General features: G+C 35.7%; 1 protein-coding gene across 5 annotated transcripts in view; it reads right to left on the bottom strand.

Moving 5' to 3' along the window:
- Positions 1–23,363, bottom strand: part of HEATR5B (HEAT repeat containing 5B) — a 99,949-nt gene that overhangs the window by 38,020 nt on the left and 38,566 nt on the right. For all 5 annotated transcript variants that reach the window (XR_013349422.1, XM_077843586.1, XM_077843590.1 and 2 more), the window contains exons 19-24: positions 20,341–20,500; positions 15,968–16,157; positions 13,530–13,699; positions 7,341–7,485; positions 3,257–3,496; positions 2,537–2,788 (exon numbers count right to left, since the gene is read on the bottom strand). Coding sequence is in view for 4 of the 5 variants with exons in the window: in XM_077843586.1 (XP_077699712.1) it covers positions 2,537–2,788; positions 3,257–3,496; positions 7,341–7,485; positions 13,530–13,699; positions 15,968–16,157; positions 20,341–20,500 (1,157 nt within the window). In the remaining variant the exon portion in view is untranslated. The remainder of the gene's footprint in view (positions 1–2,536; positions 2,789–3,256; positions 3,497–7,340; positions 7,486–13,529; positions 13,700–15,967; positions 16,158–20,340; positions 20,501–23,363) is intronic.

The raw sequence follows: 23,363 nt of genomic DNA, 5'->3' as shown, positions 1-23,363 counted from the left end.
AGGATCCTGTTTCAGCGCAGAAGAATGAAGCATGTCAGATACTGGAATCTAGGTTGGAAAGCTGTTATATCAGCTTACTATGTGAAGCACTCAGCAAACAAAGACAGAGAATATAGGCAATCCACCCACACACACTGCGAGTAAATTTCAAGTATGGAGAGCACTCTCCTCTTTCAAGGATATATAAATAAATAAGCCTATGAAGAAAACACACCCAAACAAAATAAAGACTCTGAAGATTCAGAAAGAATTATTCTCAAAAATAATTTTCTATAAAAATCAGAATAAAATATAGAAAATCACTTGATACCTCAATAGGATGCAAAAAATCCTTGCTGCTACAGAATAAGAACAGAAAATCATAAAGAGTCAAAAGGATATGATACAACGAAGGTAGAAAAAAGACAAAAAACTTAAAGGAAAACTAAAAACAAAAGAAGACTTAAGATCCATTATGGGGGCAGGAAACAGTAAAACATTATCAATGATATAAAGGGAAAACTTGTGAGGATCTCTGAAAATGCAGGCAAAAGACAAGATACAAATAATGAGAGAAAAAGCATTAAATGCAAAGAAAAGAAGCCAACCTAAGGATCTTCCCTATTCCCTAAATGTCACACTTATCATGCCTTTATGAATTCTCTTTAGGGGCGTCTGACTCTTGATTTCAACTCAGGTTATGATCTCAGGGTCACGGAGCCCCCATACCGGACTTCACTCAGGGCAGAGTCTGCTTGAGATTCTCTCTCCCTCTCCTTCTGTCCCTATACATGTGGGTGTGTGCATGGGTGCAAGTGTACTTTCTCTCTCTCTCTCTCAAATAAATCAATCTAAAATGAACAAACAAATCATCTTATTTTCTTTGCTTATAATAAACCAGTGTGGAAGGCAGAATAATGGTGCTCAAATATATCTACACCCTAATCCCTACAACCTGTGAATATGTTAACTTACATAGCAAAAGGTGGCTGGTAGATGTGATTAAGGTTATGGGCTCTGAAATGGAAATTATCCCAAATTTAACAGGTGGGCCCAATCTAATCACATAAGCCTTAAAAGCAGAGCACTGCTCTTGGCTGTGGTCACAGCCATGTGACATCTAAAGAAGGATCACTGAGACTGTCAGTGCTGTTGGCTTTGAAGATAGAGGGGGCCACAACCAAGGAATGCAGGCAGCCTATGGAAGCTGAGAAGAAAAGACTTCTGGAAAGCCTCCAGAAAGGAAGGTAGCCCTACTGTTACCTTGATTTTAGCCCAGTGAGACTCATGTTGGACTTTCTGACCTATAAGAATGGTAAGATAAAAAATGTATGTTGCTTTAAGTCACTGAATTTGTGGTCATTTGTTATAGCAGCCATAGAAAACGAATACAACTAGCTTCTTCTACCTGGAAAATCTTTCCTCTGCCATTAAAAATCCAGTTTCAAAATCACCTTTTCTATGAGATCTTCCCTGGCTCTTCAGAAAATGCATACTACTCCCCCAAATACTCCATCATAGCACTACTGGAACATATAATTGTTTGAGAGATAAGTCTTTCTGTCCTCTAGAAATTCTTCAAGGATATGGGCTATGGCTTCTTCTTTGTATCTTCAGTGTATAGCAAAGAATAGGATTTGGTAAATATTTGACAAATAATGACATGAATAAGGACACCGTGTTCATGATATATTGTGCTTTGCTGATAACTAATTGTACATTCAGATTCATATTTTATACATAGAGTACCACTATTTTACTTTTTGTTTGTTTTATAGTTCATTTGTGAGTTATAGTAAACTAAAAGGCGTTTAGTAATAAAGTAAACTAGAAGGAATTTTCATGTATAGACTTCAATATTATGAGTACATATAGTTTGTTTTAAATATGTAAAAAAAAAATGACAGGGTGATGAGGAGACAACAAAGTACAAGACAGAGAGTCTATTACTCTTCCACCACTCTCAGCTTCTCTGGGTCTCCTGATCTGTAAAATGAGAATATTGGTCCTGATGATCTCTTGGTAAACTCCCTAGGATATCTGATCCAGGGAATTATGGGATATAAAAAGTTTACAAAAGATAAAAAAGTGTCAGGTTTCAGGAACAGTTTTCACTTTTTCAAAAATACCTAGGAGCATTTCTGAAATCTAAGAGTTTGAGTTGAATTGAATGATAGCATTCATGAGTTCTGACATTCTTCACAGCTGGGACTGCAAAATTTATGTACCTTAAAGTTTTGCCATCTCTTTTATGCTTAACTGCTAACTAGGACAAAGTACAAAGGATATGTAAGTTATTGACATTGTTATCTTTAGGGCACGTGACTTAGATACCTCTACCTTAAGAAAGACAGGCATACACCTTTGGACCATCTTCTTCAACTTATCTTGCAAACATAGGTCAGAGGATGGGTAGTATGATTAATGGACAGAAAACAAAGGTAAAAGGAACTTCTAAGAAATGAAAGGCAGTCTGAAACATGTTACATAGCAGCAAACCTGTATTTCAGATCTATAAAAATACTTTGGGGAAAAGAAGAACTGATCTTAAATTTACTTGTAGGGTTTCGTAGTTTAGCAGAACGTGCCATGGCAAGATCAAAGTGGGCCTGGTCCGCATTCTCACACAAATTAATGATTCGGCACAGGCAATCTGCAGCGAACACCCGAGTGGCCCAGCGAGGTGCCACAAAGGGCTTTGATTTATCTTCTTCGCCTAGTGTGGTAAACATGGTATCATCATCCATCTCATCTTTCTTCTCAGCTTCCTCATCTTTTCCACTACTTAAGGGAGTTGCAGTGCTCATATCTATAATAAAACCAAAGCATAGGACAATCTCAAATACGGCAAAAATGATGTTTTTGAACTTGCATTAATGTTACAATATTTCTAATAAAAAAGGACTCAATTCTTACTCCTTTGAAAACAGAATTGGCAAATTTTTAAAAAATCAATCTGAAAGCAAAGAAAGGATAACATAAAAGTGCTTTACATATTTTACTAGTTTTACATACTGTGTTGAATACAGAGTTAACCTGGGATTTTTATACACGAAAATTTAGTTTGAATTTAGTTATTTTCCCTAAATCAAAGAAAGCTCATTAGTTTGTAACATAATTCACCTTCAACATTTATAGATGAAAATTTATTAGCATTTTTAAATGTAAGCTCAAATTCATATATATGTATCTATATCTCTTTTTATGTATCTATATCTATACATTTACATGTACAGATTTATACCAGAGGAACATATTTTATGTATTAAATACATACCACTAGAAGCTGCCAGGACATCTTTACAAAGCATTAACCAATGGGAAAGTTTTTCTACAGCCAGTGATGAGAGCATATGCCCCAAAGTATCATGAATATCAGAACATAATTTTCTATCTGTCTCCCGGTCTAGCATTCCAAAAAGAAGTCCCTCAAGACCAGTTTCTGTTATATTAACACCTTGGTGCCGGCAATGGATATCACTTCGAGAACTGACTCCAGGTGCAAAAGGATTGATATCTGAAAAGCAATTTTTACAAATGAGCTTGTATAGGATTTTGCTGTATACTACAGGTAACAATTATGTTAAAGACCCAGGCTTACATGTAAATTCAAAATTACAACAAAACAAGCTAGCTATATGTAGAATTGATATTCTCCAGTTTATATATCCTTAGATTTAGAATTGACTCTGACAATAAAGGCAAAACTATGATCTTTAAGACTGATTATTCTGAGGTATTTTAAACAAATCTCCATAGAAAACTCAATAAATATATTATTTCATTCTAAAAAAGAGAAAAGTGTGGGAAAGATGTGGGAAAGACATATTCTAAGTAGATTTAAAAGACTGAAATATAATTATTGTTATATTTATTGGAAGAACAAACTGAAATTTATTTAGTCTTATAGAACAAGTTGAAATTTATTCAGTCTTATAGTTCAGATTCTTAAAAATCTATAAAGCCAGAACACAAATTATAAATGGATTTCACTCTAAAAGATCATTTAAAAACTGGGAAAATCAGGGTGCCTGGGTGGCTCAGTGGTTGAACATCTGCCTTCGGCTCAGATCTTGATCCCCGGGGTCCTGGGATGGAGTCCCACATCAGGCTCCTCACAGGGAGCCTACTTCTCCCTCTGCCTGTGTATCTGCCTCTCTCTCTCTCTGTCTCTCATGAATAAATAAATTTTAATTGATTAATTAATTTTTTAAAACTGGGAAAATCCTTTCTAAGAAACATATGGTAATAGTCATTTTGAGTGGGGAAATGGATAAAATAGGTGAAGGGGATTAAGAGGCACAAACTTCAAGCTATAAAGTAAGTAAGAGGCTTGAAGAGTACAACATAGGAAATATAGTCAACAGTATTATAATAACGTTGTATAACGACGAATGGTGACTACATTCATCACGGTGAGCACTGCATCATGTACAGAATTGTGGAATCACTATGATGTATACCTGAAACTAATATAAAATTATATGCCAATTATACCTCAATTAAAAAAGTAATATTGTTATAAATAGTAGTCAAATGTCTTGCTTTATCTGAAAAGCTTTTTTTCTTATAAACACCAGAAGCTGTACAACTGGTAACCTTAAGAAGAATTACTAGGAGGCTCCAAGTTCTAAAGCCCTTTGAACCTTGAAAAGTGTAAGACAAAGGGATGTAAACTGAAAGTGGTTCTTTTAGTTGAGTCACTCTAAAGGCAAAATAAGGGGAAGTTTGCAGAAAACAGCCACAATGAGAGGAATACTGATAGCAGGAAAAGTCAAAAGAAAAGGTTCCAAGGAAAAAAAACATTAGCAAGAAATTAGGCACAGAGGCCTATTTTTCACTTAGCAGCTGGTAGTGAATATGTTGCCACATCAGGAATTAGATTCCTACAACATGAATTTTCATAGCTACATGCAAACCACTGAATTAAGAGAACATTGAGGGTGCCTGGGTTGTCAGTCAGTTAAGCATCTGACTCTTGGTTTTGGATCAAGTCATGATCCAAAAGGGGAGGGGGAGAGAGAGAAAACACTGATCATTGAAGATGAATTCCTAAAAGAGGAATCGCTAGGTCAAAGGGTAAACTGACAAAAAATACTGACAAATCAGAAAATTTGTATGACTTTACATTTCTTTCTACCAGCAGTATAAGACAGTTTTCTTTTATCCATACCTCTCCCAGTGCTGGTTATAATTATTATTTTCTTTTTTTTTTAAGATTTTATTTATTTATTCATGAGAGACACACAGAGAGAGGCAGAGACATAGGCAGAGGGAGAAGCAGGCTCCCTGAAGGGAGCCTAATGCAGGACGCAATCCCAGGACCCTGGGGTTCACGCCCTAAGCCAAAGGCAGACACTCAACCGCTAAGCCACCCAGGCATCCCTAAAATGATTATTTTTAATTTGGTCAAGTTTATAGAAGAAAAATGCTATCTTATGATAGTATTGACTTGCAATTATTTAGTCACTGGAGGTTGAAAATATTCATATGTTGATATTTCTATTTTTTTTTAAGATCTTATTTATTCATGAGATACACACAGAGAGAGAGAGAGAAAGAGGGAGAGGGAGAGGGAGAGAGGGAGAGAGGGAGAGGGGGAGAGAGAGAGAGAGAGAGAGAGAGAGGGAGAGGGAGAGGGAGAGAGAGGCAGAGGTACAGAGGGAGGAGAAGCAGGCTCCATGCAGGGAGCCTGATGTGGGACCCGATCCTGGGACCCTGGGACTATACCCTGAGCCAAAGGCAGATGTCCAACCGCCAAGCCACCCAGGCGCCCCAACATTTCTTCTTTGATGAAACCTGTTTCTTATTCTCTCATAATTTCTATAGATGCAGAAGATAGTTAATATAGCAGGCCTGAGATGTCTTATACGGCCTGATATTCAGATTAGGCCTCAGCCAGCATCCCAGAGAACTGGGTTTCAGGACAGTTCCCACCATTTCCTGGTCAAAATAGCTCACTATGCCTAAGCTATTTGTACAAACAGTATGGTTCATGCTGAATACCTACTTGCCTTCAAATGTCTGGACTTTTGGAACATGCGAGGCAGAACATGCCTAGTAAACAAGCACTCAATAAAAACCTTGGGCACTGGGCCCCTGACAAGCTGCCCTGGTAGACATTTCATATACGCTGTTCATGACTCATTGCTGGGGAGTCGAGCAGCTTCTGTGAGACTTCATGGGGGTGTGGGCCTTGGAAATCTGTGCCTGGTTTGCTCCAGACTTCATGCCAAGTGCCTTTTCCCTCTGCAAATTTTGCTTTGTATTGAATTGCTGTAATAAATCATAGCCATAAGCATGACTATATGCTAAGTCCTCCTCCTGCATCATCAAACCTCAGGGTAGTCTTAGGAACTCCAACACACTAAGCTTTTAAGCTTTAAGAACATTAAAATATAAATTTGCACATTTCAATGAATAAAATAAATTAATAAATATATTTTACAAATATTTTCCCCTCTTAGTTTGTCTTTCAATTTTGATTATGGTGACTGACATGTATAAGTTTTAAAATTTTATATGTATTGAGAATTGTAGAATTATCTTTGGTGCTATGTTTTCTCTTTTAAAAACAATAATGTCTACTATATAAACAACTTCTTTCTACATTCTACAATACAGTATATTTGTTAATAGAGCTCTTATACTATGCAAAAAATTGAAGTTATTTTAGTATCTTGCTTCTCAGTTCTTAAGCAACTTCTATGCATTAGAAAGCTCTTACAAGTAAAAATTTTCTCACAATAGGGAAAATATCTGTCAGTTAAGGTCTGAAAAGTGCGTGAGCAACCTATCCCTAGAGACCAAAATGCCAGCTATGAAATTCAAGCTTTGGTTGAATTCCTCCCAAAACGCATTAAAAACTGGAGAAAGCAAAGATCTACCTTTTGCTACCCAAACACTTACTGACATTTTTGTTTTATTGGTTACTCTAGCCTTACCTTCTTGAGGAAAAACTACATCACAAAGGGTCACCTAGCATCAGAGACTGGAAGCTTTCAGGTACCCCCAAAATAGACAACTTCTCTTTCCAGAAGTCTATTAGTGATACAAAGTAATATCCTTAGGGTTAGTTATCCATTATATAGGTAAATCATCATGAAGGGATGGCACAAGTATCTTGATATTAAATGATATTTAGTTTTTTTTTTTTTTTTTTTAGCTCCAAACCTTAAAAAAGGTAAAAGGTGTAAAATTACCAAGAAAATTATACGGGAATTTTCAAAGTGATAATGGTTTTATTTTACCTAAAATAAGAAGACTGACCATACTTCAAAGAAAAAATGTTAAAGAGCAATATGTATTTGAAATCTTAAAGTATTTAAACAAAAAGAATATTGACTGATAAAGTAACTTACTAGTACCAGCATTTTCCTTATCACCTGCATTTTTTGCTAGGCTCATGGCATATTCACATACTTCAGCTGCTTCCCTTTGTGCAAGCTGCCGGAGACAAGCCACAGCTGCTCGGCGAAGTAGCAAATGGGAGCTACATAAATGAACCTGTAAACCATAGCATATTAGACAATTTCTTTAAAAAATTGGAATTTCATTTGCCTAATGAATATGTATTAACACCTTACTTGTAAAGAGGCTCTTCATTTAACAACAGAATATATCAGTTAATACATCAGTTGTTAAACATATAGCCAAACGATGTACTTTTGGAAAAATAATCAATGAAGTATATAAGGAATATTTTAGTGGCCAAAATAACTGTCCCAAGACCTGGTCACTATAAATCATATAATATACTTACATAAAAATCTAGAAGGATCTCGTGCACATCTCATTTTACTCAATATGGTCCTACTAAATATTATCATCTAAATTTTTTTTAAGTGCATGGAGGTTATATACAGCCAATGGAAAGTTAGGAGGTAGGGCACACAGCATGAATTGAAGGAAAAGAAGGGTATTTATTTAAATAAAAAAATAAAATCAAGCAAACATAAACACCTGGAAAGAATTCCAAAATGGGCCCTTTTGGAATAGAATTGTTTTTAATCTCAAAAGTTCCTGAAAGAATCAATGTAGTACACTTTAATACATGAAGTGAAGTATAAGACACAGCACAATAAGATGATTAAGACCTCAAGCTCTACTTGCTAGACTGGGTTTGAATCTTGGTTGTCCCTGACTCCTGTGTGACCTTAGGCAAATTACTTAACCTCTCTGTGCCTTGTTTGCCCACAGGCAAATGTGGAGAGTAATTCTTTGTAGGAATATAGTGAAAATAAAATAAGTTAATGCCAGTATTTTGCTTAGGACAGTGATTGAGAAATGTTATTTGCTCAGTATATGTTAGCTATTATCATTATTACTATAAATCTGATTCATCAAGAAAATACTAAATTATGTTCCATGTGCTTGCCTTTTAAGCAAGGAGTTAAGAAATATATTTTAGAAAAAAAATCTCATCCAGAAATAGTGTAGGGGGGTAATAACTATACAGAATACAGCACCTCTTCACAATGCTGAATAGTATTTTTATGCTACCAATATAGCATTTGTAATTCAACATGTATTTGCATAAAATTCATAGACCATAAAATTTATATCAAGTATTAAATATATCTAAATCTTTATCTATAAGGGGAGAAAACCTGACAGTTTTTTTTTTTCAATAAAATGCTTTATTCACTCAATTTCCTTAAAATGAAGACATTTTGGAACTTTTAAATATCCTGTAATTAGAAATCTTAAGCATGGTCATATGAGATGGGAAGAACAAGTCATTTAGACTCTCAGAGTTTCTGCCTTTTTATGTGTACAATGAGAACAATATCTGCTCTATCTTATGTAACTGTGGTAAGAATCAAATGACCAAATATATATAAAACAGAATACCATAAAAATTTAATTTAGTTGCAACTAAATAGAATTGTAGCTAAGAGGGGTGTCTGGCTGGCTTAGTTGGTGAAGCATGTAATTCTTGATCTTGGGGTTGTGAGTTCAAGCCCCACGTTGGACATAGTTTCCTCAAAAAAATTTTTTTTTATTTTGAAAAAAAAAGAAAAAAACAAAAAAAAAAGAATTGTAGGTAAGAAAATACACTCAACAAATATTGACTGGCAGTGCCAAAGAGGAAAAAAAATAATTTCTGTTTACTCTTTCCAAAAAACCCATTTTAATGATTCTGAGGCATATTTTGTTTTCCATTTTAACATCTCTAACATTAGACATGTAAATTACAATTGATGATGTGTTACAGTCACTGTAAACCAGGTAAAAGTAAAGACATATTTGTTTGTAAAACTCTCCCTTGGCATTTTGTAAAAGCCACAAAATACAAAATAGACCTCTACCTTCCTTAAAAAATGCCTGTTACTTTACACTGTATGTCACCTTGCTATCCCTTGTTGTGCCCACCATATACACATCTCACCCTGGACACCCCTGCTGTAACTGACATTTTCTACAATTATCCCAGATGACAAAAATGCCTATGTGTGGAATACTTCTATTTGGACAGGAGAACTCATAACTGTGGTTACATGATATGAAAAGCAGTTGCTAGGGTACCTGAGTGGCTCAGTTGGTTAAGGGTCTGACTCTTGATTTCTGCTCAGGTCATGACCTCAGGGTTGATGGGCACAGGGCCTGCTTAAGATACTCTTTACACCTCTCTCTCTTCCCCCCTCACCCACCCCACTCATGAGTGTGTGTGCGTACACACACACACACACATACTCTTTCTCTCTTAAAAAAAAAAAAAAAAACAGTTGCTTGCCAAGAGGGAAATAACAATAACTCAGATAGGTGGTTATTCTTTCAAAAACATATTTTGAATAGTTCTTACATAACACAAATTTTAAATCTTTTATATAATTTAAAGATTACTATGGTAAAACTCCCCTCTCAATACATTTGCTGAAAAAATTGCATTTCATTTGTGTTAAGTATACATGTGGTTTTACATAACACTGACATTCTGCTGGCAATGACTGATTACAAATGAAGAAGAAATTTATAAAAATCTGAACTGATTCCACTAATTTGAATGAACCCATGGGTGGACTATTTTTCACTGTGAAAAGATCTGGCAACAGAGATAGCACGGGGGCTTTTGGCAATGTGGAAACAAGACAACCCTGTGAAAGTCCCCCTTTCTCATCTCTATCCAGCCATGCCATGTCCTTCCAACCAACTACTTGTAATCTTACTACTCCAACATGCCTTGTAACAAAACCCTTGGTGTCCTGCTAATAAGGAAATAAATTTTGAGGTATTATCTTGTGTTAATACACAGGAAGCTCATTGTGTAGCCTATGGTTAATTGACAACCTCCACTGAAATAAAGAAATTCACATTATTACTTTACCAGATCCTCTTAAATGTGTTCCATCTCATAAGGTCAACCTCCATAGTATAATTATATTTAAGGAGAAAAAAAAAATGTAGAGAGGAACCAGACAGCCTGAAGAGTGTCTATATTTTCATCACATTTGTCAGTTATCTAGGCTGTATCATATAACAGTTTGATCATGTAGAGCCAACTTGCTCAAGATATGTCATCTATGCCCTCAGAGATTAGGCATTAGACCATGGTTTTGGGCAGGATGCTACATATCTTGTTGTAGAATGCAATCAGGTGTAAACTATTAATCAACTATTTTGTTTGTGGATGTTTTTTGTACACATTTCATGTGCATCTGGTTTCTGCCCTGCAGCACAATCAGATTCTTTGATGGTCTAGGACTGGTTCAGTTTTCCCTGGTCTATGGTGAAACAAGATAAAATCTTATTGCATAAGTAAAATATACCACATCAGATCTAACATCTAATATGTCAGCCTTTCAGTTCCTTCACCCTATCCTGGATAACCTTCTCCTCCCTTTACGTGAGCAATATCCTCCCATGGTTACATCTACAGTGCCTTTCTTTCTCCCTATATATCAGCCTCCTGCTGTCTTTGCTTTCCTCTTATATCCAAAGGAGACCTCGTAATGCATTATTGTAGCACTATCTTAACATCCTTATTTCTTTCATCCTGCTGTCATTTAATTGAATCTACTCGGCCAAAGTTCAACTATGAATGTATCAAAGTATCTGGCTGCTCAAAGGTTGGTTATAAGTGCTGGAGAAAAATCTTTAAAGGTGAACTGCTAGCATCATGAATCACACAATGGAGCAAAAGGGTCATTACCCTCAGCTGAACTCTTAGTATTACCACAGAATCTTCTATTTTTCCAGTTAGTTCAATTTCCTACATTCTATTCACCTCAAACTTCTGGCCTTCTTCTTTGCTCCCTCACTCATAAAACTTACCTTCCCTTTTAGTTGATCAAGAAGATACAAGTTATTAGATGATAGCCCCCCCAACTTCCAACCACCAAATCCAAAACCTCACCTCTATCTACACTCATCCTCTTCCCGTTTCTTCATGTTGCACTGGGGGAGACATTCTCTTACTTGTGCCCTGGAAACTCTATCCTATCAGAAACTTTGGAGGGTTACCCATTCTCTGCCCCACACCTTAAACTCTTTCACCCTACTGGTTCCATCTTCTCAGCATGTATGTATGTATGTATGTATGTATGTATGTATGTATGTATTTATTCATGAGAGACACAGAGAGAGAGGGAGAGACACAGGCAGAGGGAGAAGCAGGCTCCCTGCAGGAGCCCAATGTGGGACTGGATCCCAGGACACCGAGATCATGCCCTGAGGTGAAGGCAGATGCTCAACCACTGAGTCACCCAGGTGTCCCTCATCTGCTCAGCATTTAAACTCTCACTTCTCACTACCGTAGGAGAAAAAGTATCACCTGACCACATCACCCCTTTGACATGTGGCCCTTAGTCCTCTCCTATAAAGTCAACTTTATTTTTTTTTAAGATTTTATTTTACTAGTGAGAGAGACAGAGAGAGAGAGGCAGAGACATAGGCAGAGAGAGAAGCAGGCTCCGTGCAGGGAGCCCAATGTGGGACTCGATCCTGGGACTCCAGGATCACACCCTGGGCTGAAGGCAAGCACTCAACCACTGAGCCACTTAGGTACCCCTAATGTCAACTTTAGAATGAAGTTTCTATTTGCATCCCATTGTTAGCCCATCTGGGTTTCCATTTTGTAACCATTCTGCTAGATGAACTCTTGTTAAAGACATCATGTGACAAAAGTCAAAGGACACATTATAGCTCTCATCTTCATCTCTCAACAATATGTGATATAGCTGACTATGCCTCTACTCCACTTGGCTACTGTTAACACTACAAAGTATTTTTCCTTTAATCTCTTAGATAGCTTCATATTTTTCCTGAATCTATTTCTTTTCCTAAATTTTATATGTGGGTTTCTCATTGATCACTTTTCCCCTAGTGATTTTAACTATTCCTGTCTTTATTTCCCATTTAAATTCTTATGCCTCCCAAATTTACCTTTCCAACAAATTTCTCTTTTCTGAGCTCCAGGCCATGAAACTAACCAGATGGCTAAAACTGAATTAATGATACCTACTCGTCCCAATCTCCTCCTATTCCAGTGTTACCAATCTCAGGAAATCACACTATATTCAAGTCAGGAACCTGGATTACATCCTTCTCCCTTTTCCTTATGGCCAAATAATCAATAGATTACACTGATTCTTTCTCTTAAATATTGCTCAATTCTATTTATTTTTCCCTATTTCCATTGCTGCCAACATAGAGCAAGTCATTATCATCTCCCTCCTAGACCACCATAATTCTCAAAGTCATTAAGCCCAAAATTTTAATACATCTAGATAGTCTATGTGATCTCTCACCTGGCTAAGTGTCCAGCTTCATTTTGTGCCCAGGCCCCACTCCCCCATCTCTCGGCCTAAACCACACCACCTAAACGGTTTCTCAAATCTATCACATATCTCCCCTTTGGGGTCCTTTCACATATTTTTCCCTCTGCCTAAAAATAAATGCTGTCTCTTGAAATGTCATGCTTTCTCCCCCAACTAATTCTTATTTATCCTGCAGATCACACCTTCAATAATCATTTCTTCAGGGACATCTTTTATGAATGCCTGGATTCTGAAAGGCTCCCCTGTTACATGTTTTCCTATAGCCTTTTCTAGCACTTTATTTATTTATTTATTTATCTTTTCTTAGCACTTATTTATAAATAATTATTATTGACCATGTCCCCTTGTAAACTACAAATTTCAGGATGGCAGAAGCTTTGTCTTGCCTCATCTATAAATATATTCCCAATACATTGCATGGCATGTGACATGTAGCTAGCTCTCAATAAGTACTTTTTAAGTGAACAAATTAAAAACTGTAACCCTCAGAAATCACTGATCAAATCTGAGGAGATAAAATTCTGAACGGGAAAGACTAAAAACACGAATGCATTCTTAGCCAAGAAATAAACAGTTCACCAAATACTTCTTAAAAGGTGAAAAAGGAAACCAGTACATAAAATGAACAGTCATAAATGACTCTTGAAGGTGAAACTCTAGAATGCACAATCCAGGAAACTTATCATTTTTTGTTTTGGTCTAGTTTAATCTTTTAGGAAACAAATTTGGGGTTTCCTAAATAAATCAATGAATGAAGCAGCTTATACTTACACACAAGCTAGGAACAAGACTAGACAGATTGACATGTCGTGGTGCAAACATGTGAAGTTGCTGAAGGCAAGATATGGCAGCCGCCTGAACAAGAGAATCTGAATGGTCCTGGGTTATTGCACAACCCACCAAACAAGAAGAACGAATGGTGGAAATTGTTGCTCCATTCCCTGGCAGCAAAATAAAATGTAAAATACTATTATTAGTATTACAGAAAATATTCCTAGAAAAAAATTATCTTCTAAATAACCCATATCTTCTAAATAAACCATTTCTGATCACTATTCAGATTGTTTTCAAGACAAATAGTCTGCAAAGTCCACAGAAATGATTTCAAAACATGATTGTATATGGATGATGATAATATATCCCTCCCAGATTTGGTCAGGTTTATATATATATTCCCTAGGAAACTATATTGTCTTTTAAACCCATCACTGTTTTATTTGAAAGAGCCAGAAGATTCCTCATTCTCTGTTTCTCTGTTCAGCCAATATTATAACTATATTATTTAATAACTTCAAATTCTATTTTGTTAAGAAGATTAATGAAAAGCTTTTACAGAGATAGGAAAAATAATAGTAGTATTATATACTGCCTGTATAAAAAATGTTTTGTCTAACATAAGTGATTTAAAATTTTTACCAGTGTAAAATAAAATAATTTTATATACATATAATGCCAAACAAGAAAATCATAGTCACATAGAGTCACATTCTAGTTTGAAATACATATTGTCTGATCATTATTGCATCAGAAAGCACTTGGTAAGTACCTATGTTTAGGTATTTATTCTGTTCATATTCTTAGGATAACACTGGATGAAAGAATTATCAACTTTTTCAAAGAGAACACGGAGTGCAAGAGAAAGACATGTCTAAATCACATATTTTCCAATTCCTAGCATTCTTCATTAAGATCTTTTCATTTTTGACTTCTTTCTTCTTTAAAATATTTGTCCAGATGGAGACAACACAACACAGTGGTTATGAAGGCATGCAAAGGAAATTGACCTGGGCTTCACCTCTGGCTCTGAACTACTCACAAGCTATACAAAACTGTAGCAAAGCTCTTAACCTCTCCCAGCCTTAGAGTAAAATGTGTAAAATGGAGAGATGCACCTATCTCAGGATGCTGTCAGATTTAAATGACACACGTATAAAAATCCTGACGCACTGAAAGCCTTTACTAAATGATAGGGGAAAAAAGGAAAACTCTGAAAATGGATGATATATTCAGGATAAATTCACAGTAATTTTCTGCATTCTGTGTTTCACTCAACCTTTAGTAAAATTATATCAGTGGAATTGTGTGGTTAGGATATGGCCTCAGGATCATAAATCTGCCACTCAGTTAAGTAACTCTTCACAAGTTACTTATCTTCTCTGAGCTTGGTTCCTCACAGAAAAATTATATAATATTATCTCCCTTAGCAGTGAGTTTTCAAACTATGCTCCTGATCCTTAGAGTTCAAAAAAACAGTGAAGCAGAATTTCATGAAGAGAAGTGGAGGGTACTCCAGGACAAAGGAATTCCACTTTCATCTTCATCTTCATGGGGCTCCAGGTAAAACTTAATTTAGAAAGGCTTTCTCTAGGGGCGCCTAGATGACTCAAGTTGGTTAAGCCTCCAACTCTTGATTTTGGCTCAGGTCATGATCTTAGGGTTGTGAGACTGAGCCCCACGTTGGGCACAGAGCCTGCTAAAGATTTTCTCTCTCTCCCTTTGCCCCTCCAAGCTCTCGTTCTCTCTCTCTGTCCCCAAAAAAATTAAAAAAGGAAAAAGAAAAAAGGCGGGGGCACCTGGCTGGCTCAGTCGGTTAAGCCACTGCCTTCTGGTCAGGTCATGATCTCAGGGTCTTGAGATCAAGCCCTACATAGAGTTCCTGGCTCAGTGGGGAGTCTGCTTCTCCCTCTCCCTCTCTGCTTCCCTTGTCTGCACTCTCTCACTTGCAATCTCTCTTCAATAAATGAATAAAATCTTAAAAAATAAAAATAAAAAAGGAAGTCCTTCTCTGCTCAAAACTTCAAACAACAGTCAGTTATAATATGTTGTAGGGATTAAATAAAATAGCATATATAAAAAGAAGAGTTAAGGGGCGCCTGGGTGATTCAGTTGGTCAAGCATCTATTTTGGCTCAGGTCATAATCCTGGGGTCATGAGATCAAGCCCCAGGTTGGGCTCCCTGCTCAGCTGGGAGTCTGCCTCTCCTCTCTCTGCTGCTTCCCTTGCTTGCACTCACTCCCCCCCCCTCAAATAAATAAATAAATTAATTTAAAAAAGAAGTAGAGTTGAAGGCCTTTGGTATATAACAAGCATTCAATACACAGTAATTATTATTAGTATTACAAGTTTTCATTAAGCAACATGATAGTGACATTCAGGAAATTGAAAGATAGCAATGTCTAGTTCCTTTAATCTAAGATGAATTTACTCACCTTGTAGCTCAGGGCCAACAGTAGTTATTATGGCACCCAAGCATCTACCCAAACACTGATGAACTTCCGTATGTGAAGGTGGAACTGTTAACAGCAAGGTAAGAACTAGAGATAATGTAGGTTCCACGTATCCACGATACATTGGGCCACTAGAATCCACTATTAGAGCAAGTGAATGAAGAGACCATGTCTGGAAAGAAATATAATTTTATTTAGTTGTAAGGAATAATTAGAGTACACTGAATTGGCTTTTTAACTTACATTTTAATAAATACTAACATCTTACTTTTTAGTCGATGATCTAAAAATACTTTAACCAAAGCAACTGATGTACAAATGTTATGTTTATGTTTCTCTGCAGCATGGCTTTGAGGGTCAAATAAAATTTCAATGATAAACTCATTTTCTTCTATTATAATGTACATATATTTCATAGATTCAAAGGACCATGACTTATATAATAAGCATTCTATTTAGTGGATGCTTATGGACAAATATATTTTTATTGCCTGTAGAGTTTTGCTAAAAAATGAACCTAAAATAGAATGACCATGACAATGTTCTGTACTCAGATACATTTCTACAGCAGTGATATTCACATATCAGCTCTTCAACTGCATTGAACCATTTCAGGCCCCTATTAATGCCTACTAAGCACAAAGTAATCTTATTGGTTAATAGTATTTACAAAACTAATCCCAGAACAGCATACTGTAATCAGCATAGGCCTGAGAAAATTAAATATCCTTTAAACTGCCTACATCCAGCTGTAAAAGAACTTACCTTTTATTTCTGCTGCTCAAAAGGAAAGCTATACTACAGGGCTGAGGACAAAGAGATCTCAACTTGCCAACATAAGATTAAAAAAATCCACATCTCAACTTCTACTACTACATCTCAACTCAATCTATAATCCTAGAGAACTCAGCAACCTGGCTTGGACAGATATGTACAGAATAAGAGTTAGCAAAAAGTAATAGGGATATAGCAACTTGAGGGAGGAAGACTAGAGCAAACATTCTGGAGAAAATGATTAAATGTAAGAAACAGAGGTGCTAGCTGCTCAGTCAGTAGAGCATGTAATATTTGATTTCAGGGTTCTGAGTTCAAGCCCCACATTGGGTGTAGAGATTACCTTAAAAAATAAATAATAAAAAATACATGTAAGAAATAAAAATTTCTTTAATAAAACTATAATACGAATTTTTTAGGCAATATAAGTACAAGGGAGATTCTAGAAGCGTTTTTTAAAAAACCCACAATTTATATTAAATATGCAATGGAAAACTGGGAAAAAAAATAGGTATTGTTAAAAACCAAAATCACTATCTTGAGGATCAAATGGAGGATTATCCTGTAATACTGAGTGAAAATAACAAAAAATAAAAATAATGAGGAAAAAAGACAAGATCTAATATATGAATGATACTAGTTTCAAAAAGAGAAAAAGATAAATTTATATAGAATTTGATGAACTTCACAGGTAGAAAAATTCTTACACACTGCCAAACAAAAATATAAGGTTACAGACATGCATACATATTTCAGATAAGTTTCTTAGCAAAAGCAACAAAAAGAATGGGAATAAAGATTGCTGTGATATCTTTAAGTATCCACTAACTCAGAAGTTTATCACATAAGCCATTGTCTTTTGAAAGTGTGAAGGGAATGCATTGTTTAAAAGAAATGAATTCACCAATAAAGTCTTATTTCTGGATACTCAAAGCCACACTGCAGAAGAACCTTAAACACAGTTATTTATACATCAGTTACTTTGATTACTGGCTTATGTACTGCCTTTTATCCCCTAAAGAACTAAAAGTTTTCATAGATAAATGATTAAAATTTGAGATGTTAATATTTACTGAAATGTAATTAAAAAAAAAAAGCTACCATTAGCCTTTATGTGCAACACAGAAAATCCTGGAACATTCATGAATAATAAAAGAAAAAGACTGTGTGCCAGAAATAGTATACCCAACTAAAATATCATTCAACTGTGGAGGCAAATAAAGCCATGTTTTAAATATGCAAGGATTCAAAAAGGATACCATTCAAGTTTATTATTGTTGGAGGAAGTTTTCCTATCAAATACAAATTTAAAAAAGAACAAAATTCTCAAGACAGGAATTGAGGATACAAAAAAAATTATTTTTTTTAAAAAATATTTTATTAAAAAAAATATTTTATTTATTTATTCTTGAGAAAGAGAGAGAGAGAGAGTCAGAGACACAAGCAGAGGGAGAAGCAGGCTCCATGCAGGGAGCCTAACGTGGGACTCAATCCCGGGTCTCCCAGGATCACGCCCTGGGCCGAAGGCGGCACTAAACCACTGAGCCACCCGGGCTGCCCCCCAAAAATATTTATTGAAAAATAAATCTCTACTGATTATAGTTAATGGAGGTAGCCAATAATATGACTGTAAAGTATGACTTTTGAGTTAGGATTCTTAAAATAGAAGACACATTAGAGGAAATTGAAGAAAATCCATGATTCTCTTGTGCAAATACATGGTAGCACTGAGGGAATGTAATTGATACAAAGTATAGTAAAATGTCTTGTCATATAAAAAGAATCAAGTAGAGTGGCCATTTAGAGGAGTGTGGTTTTAACAAATTAAAGCAAGAAGCTGAGAACAAGGTAAAGACAAAAGAAAGCACATTACCACCTCTTCTTTGACATAAAAGAAAAAGTGGAGGGGGGGGTGGCAGGTGGCTCAGTCCATAAAAGTGTCTGACTCTTCGCTTTCCTGACCCAGGGTTGTAAAATTGAGCCCCACATCAGGCTCCACACTGAGCATGGAGCCTGCTTAAGATCTTTCTCCCTCTCCCTCTGCCCTTACCCCAACCCTGCTTGTGTGCTTGCTCTCTCTCGAATAATAATGATAAATCTAAAAAAATAAAATAAAATAAAGAAGAAACTTTTTCGGTAAAATTTTCTTCCAGTTTGAAAACAGAGTTTTTTAAAAAGCAGCATAGCACCTATTAAGAGAGAAGCTTACTTGATTTCTGTTTCTAACCCTTTTGGGAATTTTGGGCTTTAGACAGCCAGAAACTTTTACCAAGAAGTCAAAGGCAAACTAAGCCTATAGACTAGATGCCTCTGGTGGATTTATTGTCTCTTATCTAATTGTGAAGGAACTAATTTATTAATAAACTAATTGTAGGCCCCAGTGCCAATTGAATTTCTCTCTTTTCCCAACTTATAGTCCCAATATGAAGCTGGTAAGTTGAATGCTACTGGATTCACATATTCTTAATATTTTTAGGTGCATCAATGTGAGATGACAAATCAAAAGTGTAGTATATTTTCATGCAAGTGAAGCTCTTGTCTTTCATTGTGGTTATATTTCTTTGTATATAAAATGCTTAAGGAGAAACAAACAGGGACGCCTAGGTGGCTCAGTGGTTGAGCATCTGCCTTCGGCTCAGGGCATGATCCCAGGGTCTTGGGATTGAGTTCCACATCAGGCTCCTGCAGGGAGTCTGCTTCTCCCTCTGCCTGTGTCTCTGCCTCTCGTGAATAAATAAATAAAATATTTAAAATAAAGAGAAGGAAACAAACAGAAAATGCCAAGATACTTAAGATTAAATAAAAAACCCTGGACTTGCATTGGTATATGAGTGGGAAAAGGGAGAGGATAGTTATTAAAATAAATTCGATCAATTTAGCAAATGTAAGGAAATGTAAAAAAAGAAAACAAGTACAAAAGACATTAATAAAAAGAAACAATGTTTCAAAAGTATGTATGAATGGTTAAATTCCCAGAATAAGAAAGATTTAAGATTAGGTTAAAATACAAAATCCTGTTCTACATTTTTACAAATAAGACTCTAAATGATTAAATGTAAGAAACAGAGGTGCTAGCTGCTCAGTCAGTAGAGCATGTAATATTTGATTTCAGGGTTCTGAGTTCAAGCCCCACATTGGGTGTAGAGATTACCTTAAAAAATAAATAATAAAAAATACATGTAAGAAATAAAAATTTCTTTAATAAAACTATAATACGAATTTTTTAGGCAATATAAGTACAAGGGAGATTCTAGAAGCGTTTTTTAAAAAACCCACAATTTATATTAAATATGCAATGGAAAACTGGGAAAAAAAATAGGTATTGTTAAAAACCAAAATCACTATCTTGAGGATCAAATGGAGGATTATCCTGTAATACTGAGTGAAAATAACAAAAAATAAAAATAATGAGGAAAAAAGACAAGATCTAATATATGAATGATACTAGTTTCAAAAAGAGAAAGACTCTAATATATTTTTCTGAACAAATTATTAGAACCATCAGTATTTTATGTAATACTCCTAAAATATTTAAAAATTAAATTATTAAAAATTTAATAATAAAAAAATCAACATAATACCTGAACTTCAGAGGATGTTCCATCTTGTGCGAGAGCCAATAAAATGCTGACACTGGTTTTTAGATGTTGTCCTGAGCCAATACCACCAACATAACGATGCAAGCAACCCAGAGCCAATGAATGCCCAGTTCTGGATACAACATCTCGGGCTGATTTCAACCTGAAATAAAATTATGCTTCAGGGACTGATTTTTCTACTCCTCCATGGCAATAATAACAAGCTTATGAGTCACACCATTAAAGGGATTCATTCTGGAAATCAGAAAGACTACAATCATGATTACTTCTTCCTCCACTCCCTACCAAGAGTTAGAAATTAATGAAAATGGTTGGTTAAAATCAAATATTTCACTGAATAAAGCCTACTTTTATTTTAGAGAAACTTTGAAAGAAGAATCACAACTAAAAAAAAAAAAAAAAAAAGAATCACTTCTTAGTTTTGAAATTATTCCTTTAAAAGTCAAAAATCATTTGAAAAATATTTTTATTATTGGTGTTTTAAATAAAAGAATTGCTTTTATAACTGGCTTTAAAAATGTAAAATACTGTATCTCTAGTCACAGAATTATGGAAAACGTTAACTTTCGCTTAAGAATTTCTCTATAATTATTTGAACCTCTTTAAATGCTTTTTTTAAAAAAGATTTTTATTTATTTATTCATGACAGAGAGAGAGAGAGAGAGAGACAGGCAGAGGGAGAAGCAGGCTCTGTGCAGAGAGCCCGACATGGGACTCGATCCCGGGTCTCCAGGATCACACCCTGGCCAAAGGCAGCGCTAAACCGCTGGGCTACCAGGGCTGCCCGCTGTGAACCTCTTTAAAATGCATCAGTCTTTATCCCTGGGAAATATATTTAATGAATTCAAAAATATAAAAAGGAAGCAGTCCCGGTGGCCCAGTGGTCTAGCACTGCCTTCAGCCTGGGGTGTGATCCTGGGGACCTGGGATCGAGTCCTGCATCGGGCTCCCCACAAGGAGCCTGCCTCTCCTTCTGTCTGTGTCTCTCATGAATAAATAAATAAAATCTTTAAAATATATATATATAAAAAGGAGACATTATAAATTACTTTTTAAATTTATTTTTTATTTATTTATTCATGAGAGTATAAATTACGTTTTAAAAATATACTTTATTGAGATAGATTTATATACAATAAAATTCACCAATTTTAATTCTTTTTTTTAAAGATTTAAAAAAATATTTTATTTATTCTTTTTTTTGAGATTTTTATTTATTTATTCATGATAGACACAGAGAGACAGAGAGAGAGGCAGAGGGAGAAGCAGGCTCCATGCAGGGAGCCCAATGCAGGACTCGATCCCCGGTCTCCAGGATCACACCCTGGGATGAAGGCAGGCGCTAAATCGCTGAGCCATCCGGGCTGCCTGATTCTTTTCAAATAGACATAGAACATTTACCAAGACTAATAATTAATCAAGCCAAAAAATGGAAATAAAACATATAAGAATTTATGGGATGCAGCTCAAGTGTGTTTCAAGGTAAATTTATAGCAGTAAAATTTTTTTTAAGACTTTATTTATTCATGAGAGAGAGAGAGAGAGGGGGGAAAGACACAGGCAGAGGGAGGAGGCTCCCCGTGGGGAGCCTGATATAGAACTCTATCCCGGGACCTGAGATCCCACCCTGAGCTAAATAAAGGCAGATGCTCAACTACTGAGCCATCCAGACGTCCCAGCATTAAAATTCTTAGGAAAGAAGAAAGCTTTTAAATCAATTATCTAAACTTCCACCTTCAGAACCTAAATAGAAAAAAGCAAACTGAACCAAAAGCATAATGAAGCAAGTTGTAAAGGTAAAGTAGATATCACTGGATCTTAGAGGGCACCTGGGTGGCTCAGTGGATTAAGCATCTACCTTCGCAGGGTCCTGGGATCAAGTCCCATATCAGGCTGTCTGCCTTTTTCTGTGTCTCCCATGAATAAATAAGGAAAATCTTTTAAAAAAAAAAAAATCTGTGGAAGAGAAAATAGAAAAATAGAGAAATTCAATGAAACAAAAAGCTGTTTTTTTTGAAAAGAATCGAAACACTGATAAATCAACTGACTAAATAAGACAGAAAGAAAGACAACGTATATTCTGCTGCTTTTGGGTAAAGTAGTCTATAAATGTCAATTAGGCCAAATTAGATGATCATGTTAGTAAAATCTCTGTTTTTAATAATTTGGGAGCATCTGCTCTATCAATTATTGAGAGAGTAATGCTTAATAGCCAACTATAGTTATGCACTTTCACTGCTATTAGGTTTTATTCCATTTAGTTGTGTTTTTTTTTGTTTTGTTTGGTTTTGTTTAAAGATTTTGTTTATTTATTTGAAGGAGAGAGTGAGCAAGAGAAAAGAGCCTGAGCTGGTGGGGAGTGGCAGAGGGAAAAGGAGAAGCAGACTTCCCAATGAGCAGAGAGCCCAATATGGAGCTCAATCTCGGGACCCCAAGATCATGACCTAAGCAGAAGGCAGATACTTAACCAAATGAGCCACCCACGTGCCTCTTGTTCCATGTATTTTAAAACTACATCATAAGATACATAAACATTGAGAATTGCTATGTATTCTTGGGGAATTGTTTCTCTTATCATTATGAAATCATTCATTTATTCTGGTAACAATCTTTGTTATAAAATCTACTTTTTCTGATAATAACAGAGCCACTCCAGCTACCTTTGGATTAGTGTTTTCATGGTAGATTATTCCTATCCTTTTACTTTTAACCTATCTCTTTTAGTTAAAGGAGTTTCTTGTAGACAGCAATCTTGTTTTTTTTTTTAAAGATTTTATTTTTTATTTATTTGAGAGTGTGTGTTAGAGAGCATGAGGGTGGTAGGTAGGAGGGGAGGGACAGAGGGAGAAGGAGAAGCAAACTCTCCAATGAGCAGGGAGCCTGACATGGGGCTCAATTCCAAGACCCTGAGATCATGACCTGAGCTGAAATCAAGAGTCGGACACTTAACTGACTGAGCCACCCAGGCACTAGATCTTGTTTTTATTTAATCTTACAAACCCTTT

This window comes from Canis aureus, chromosome 12, assembly GCF_053574225.1.
Source record: "Canis aureus isolate CA01 chromosome 12, VMU_Caureus_v.1.0, whole genome shotgun sequence".
Lineage (NCBI taxonomy): Eukaryota > Metazoa > Chordata > Mammalia > Carnivora > Canidae > Canis > Canis aureus.
The sequence above is the reverse complement of the archived record's forward strand: the minus strand, read 5'-3'. Positions and strand labels throughout refer to the sequence as shown.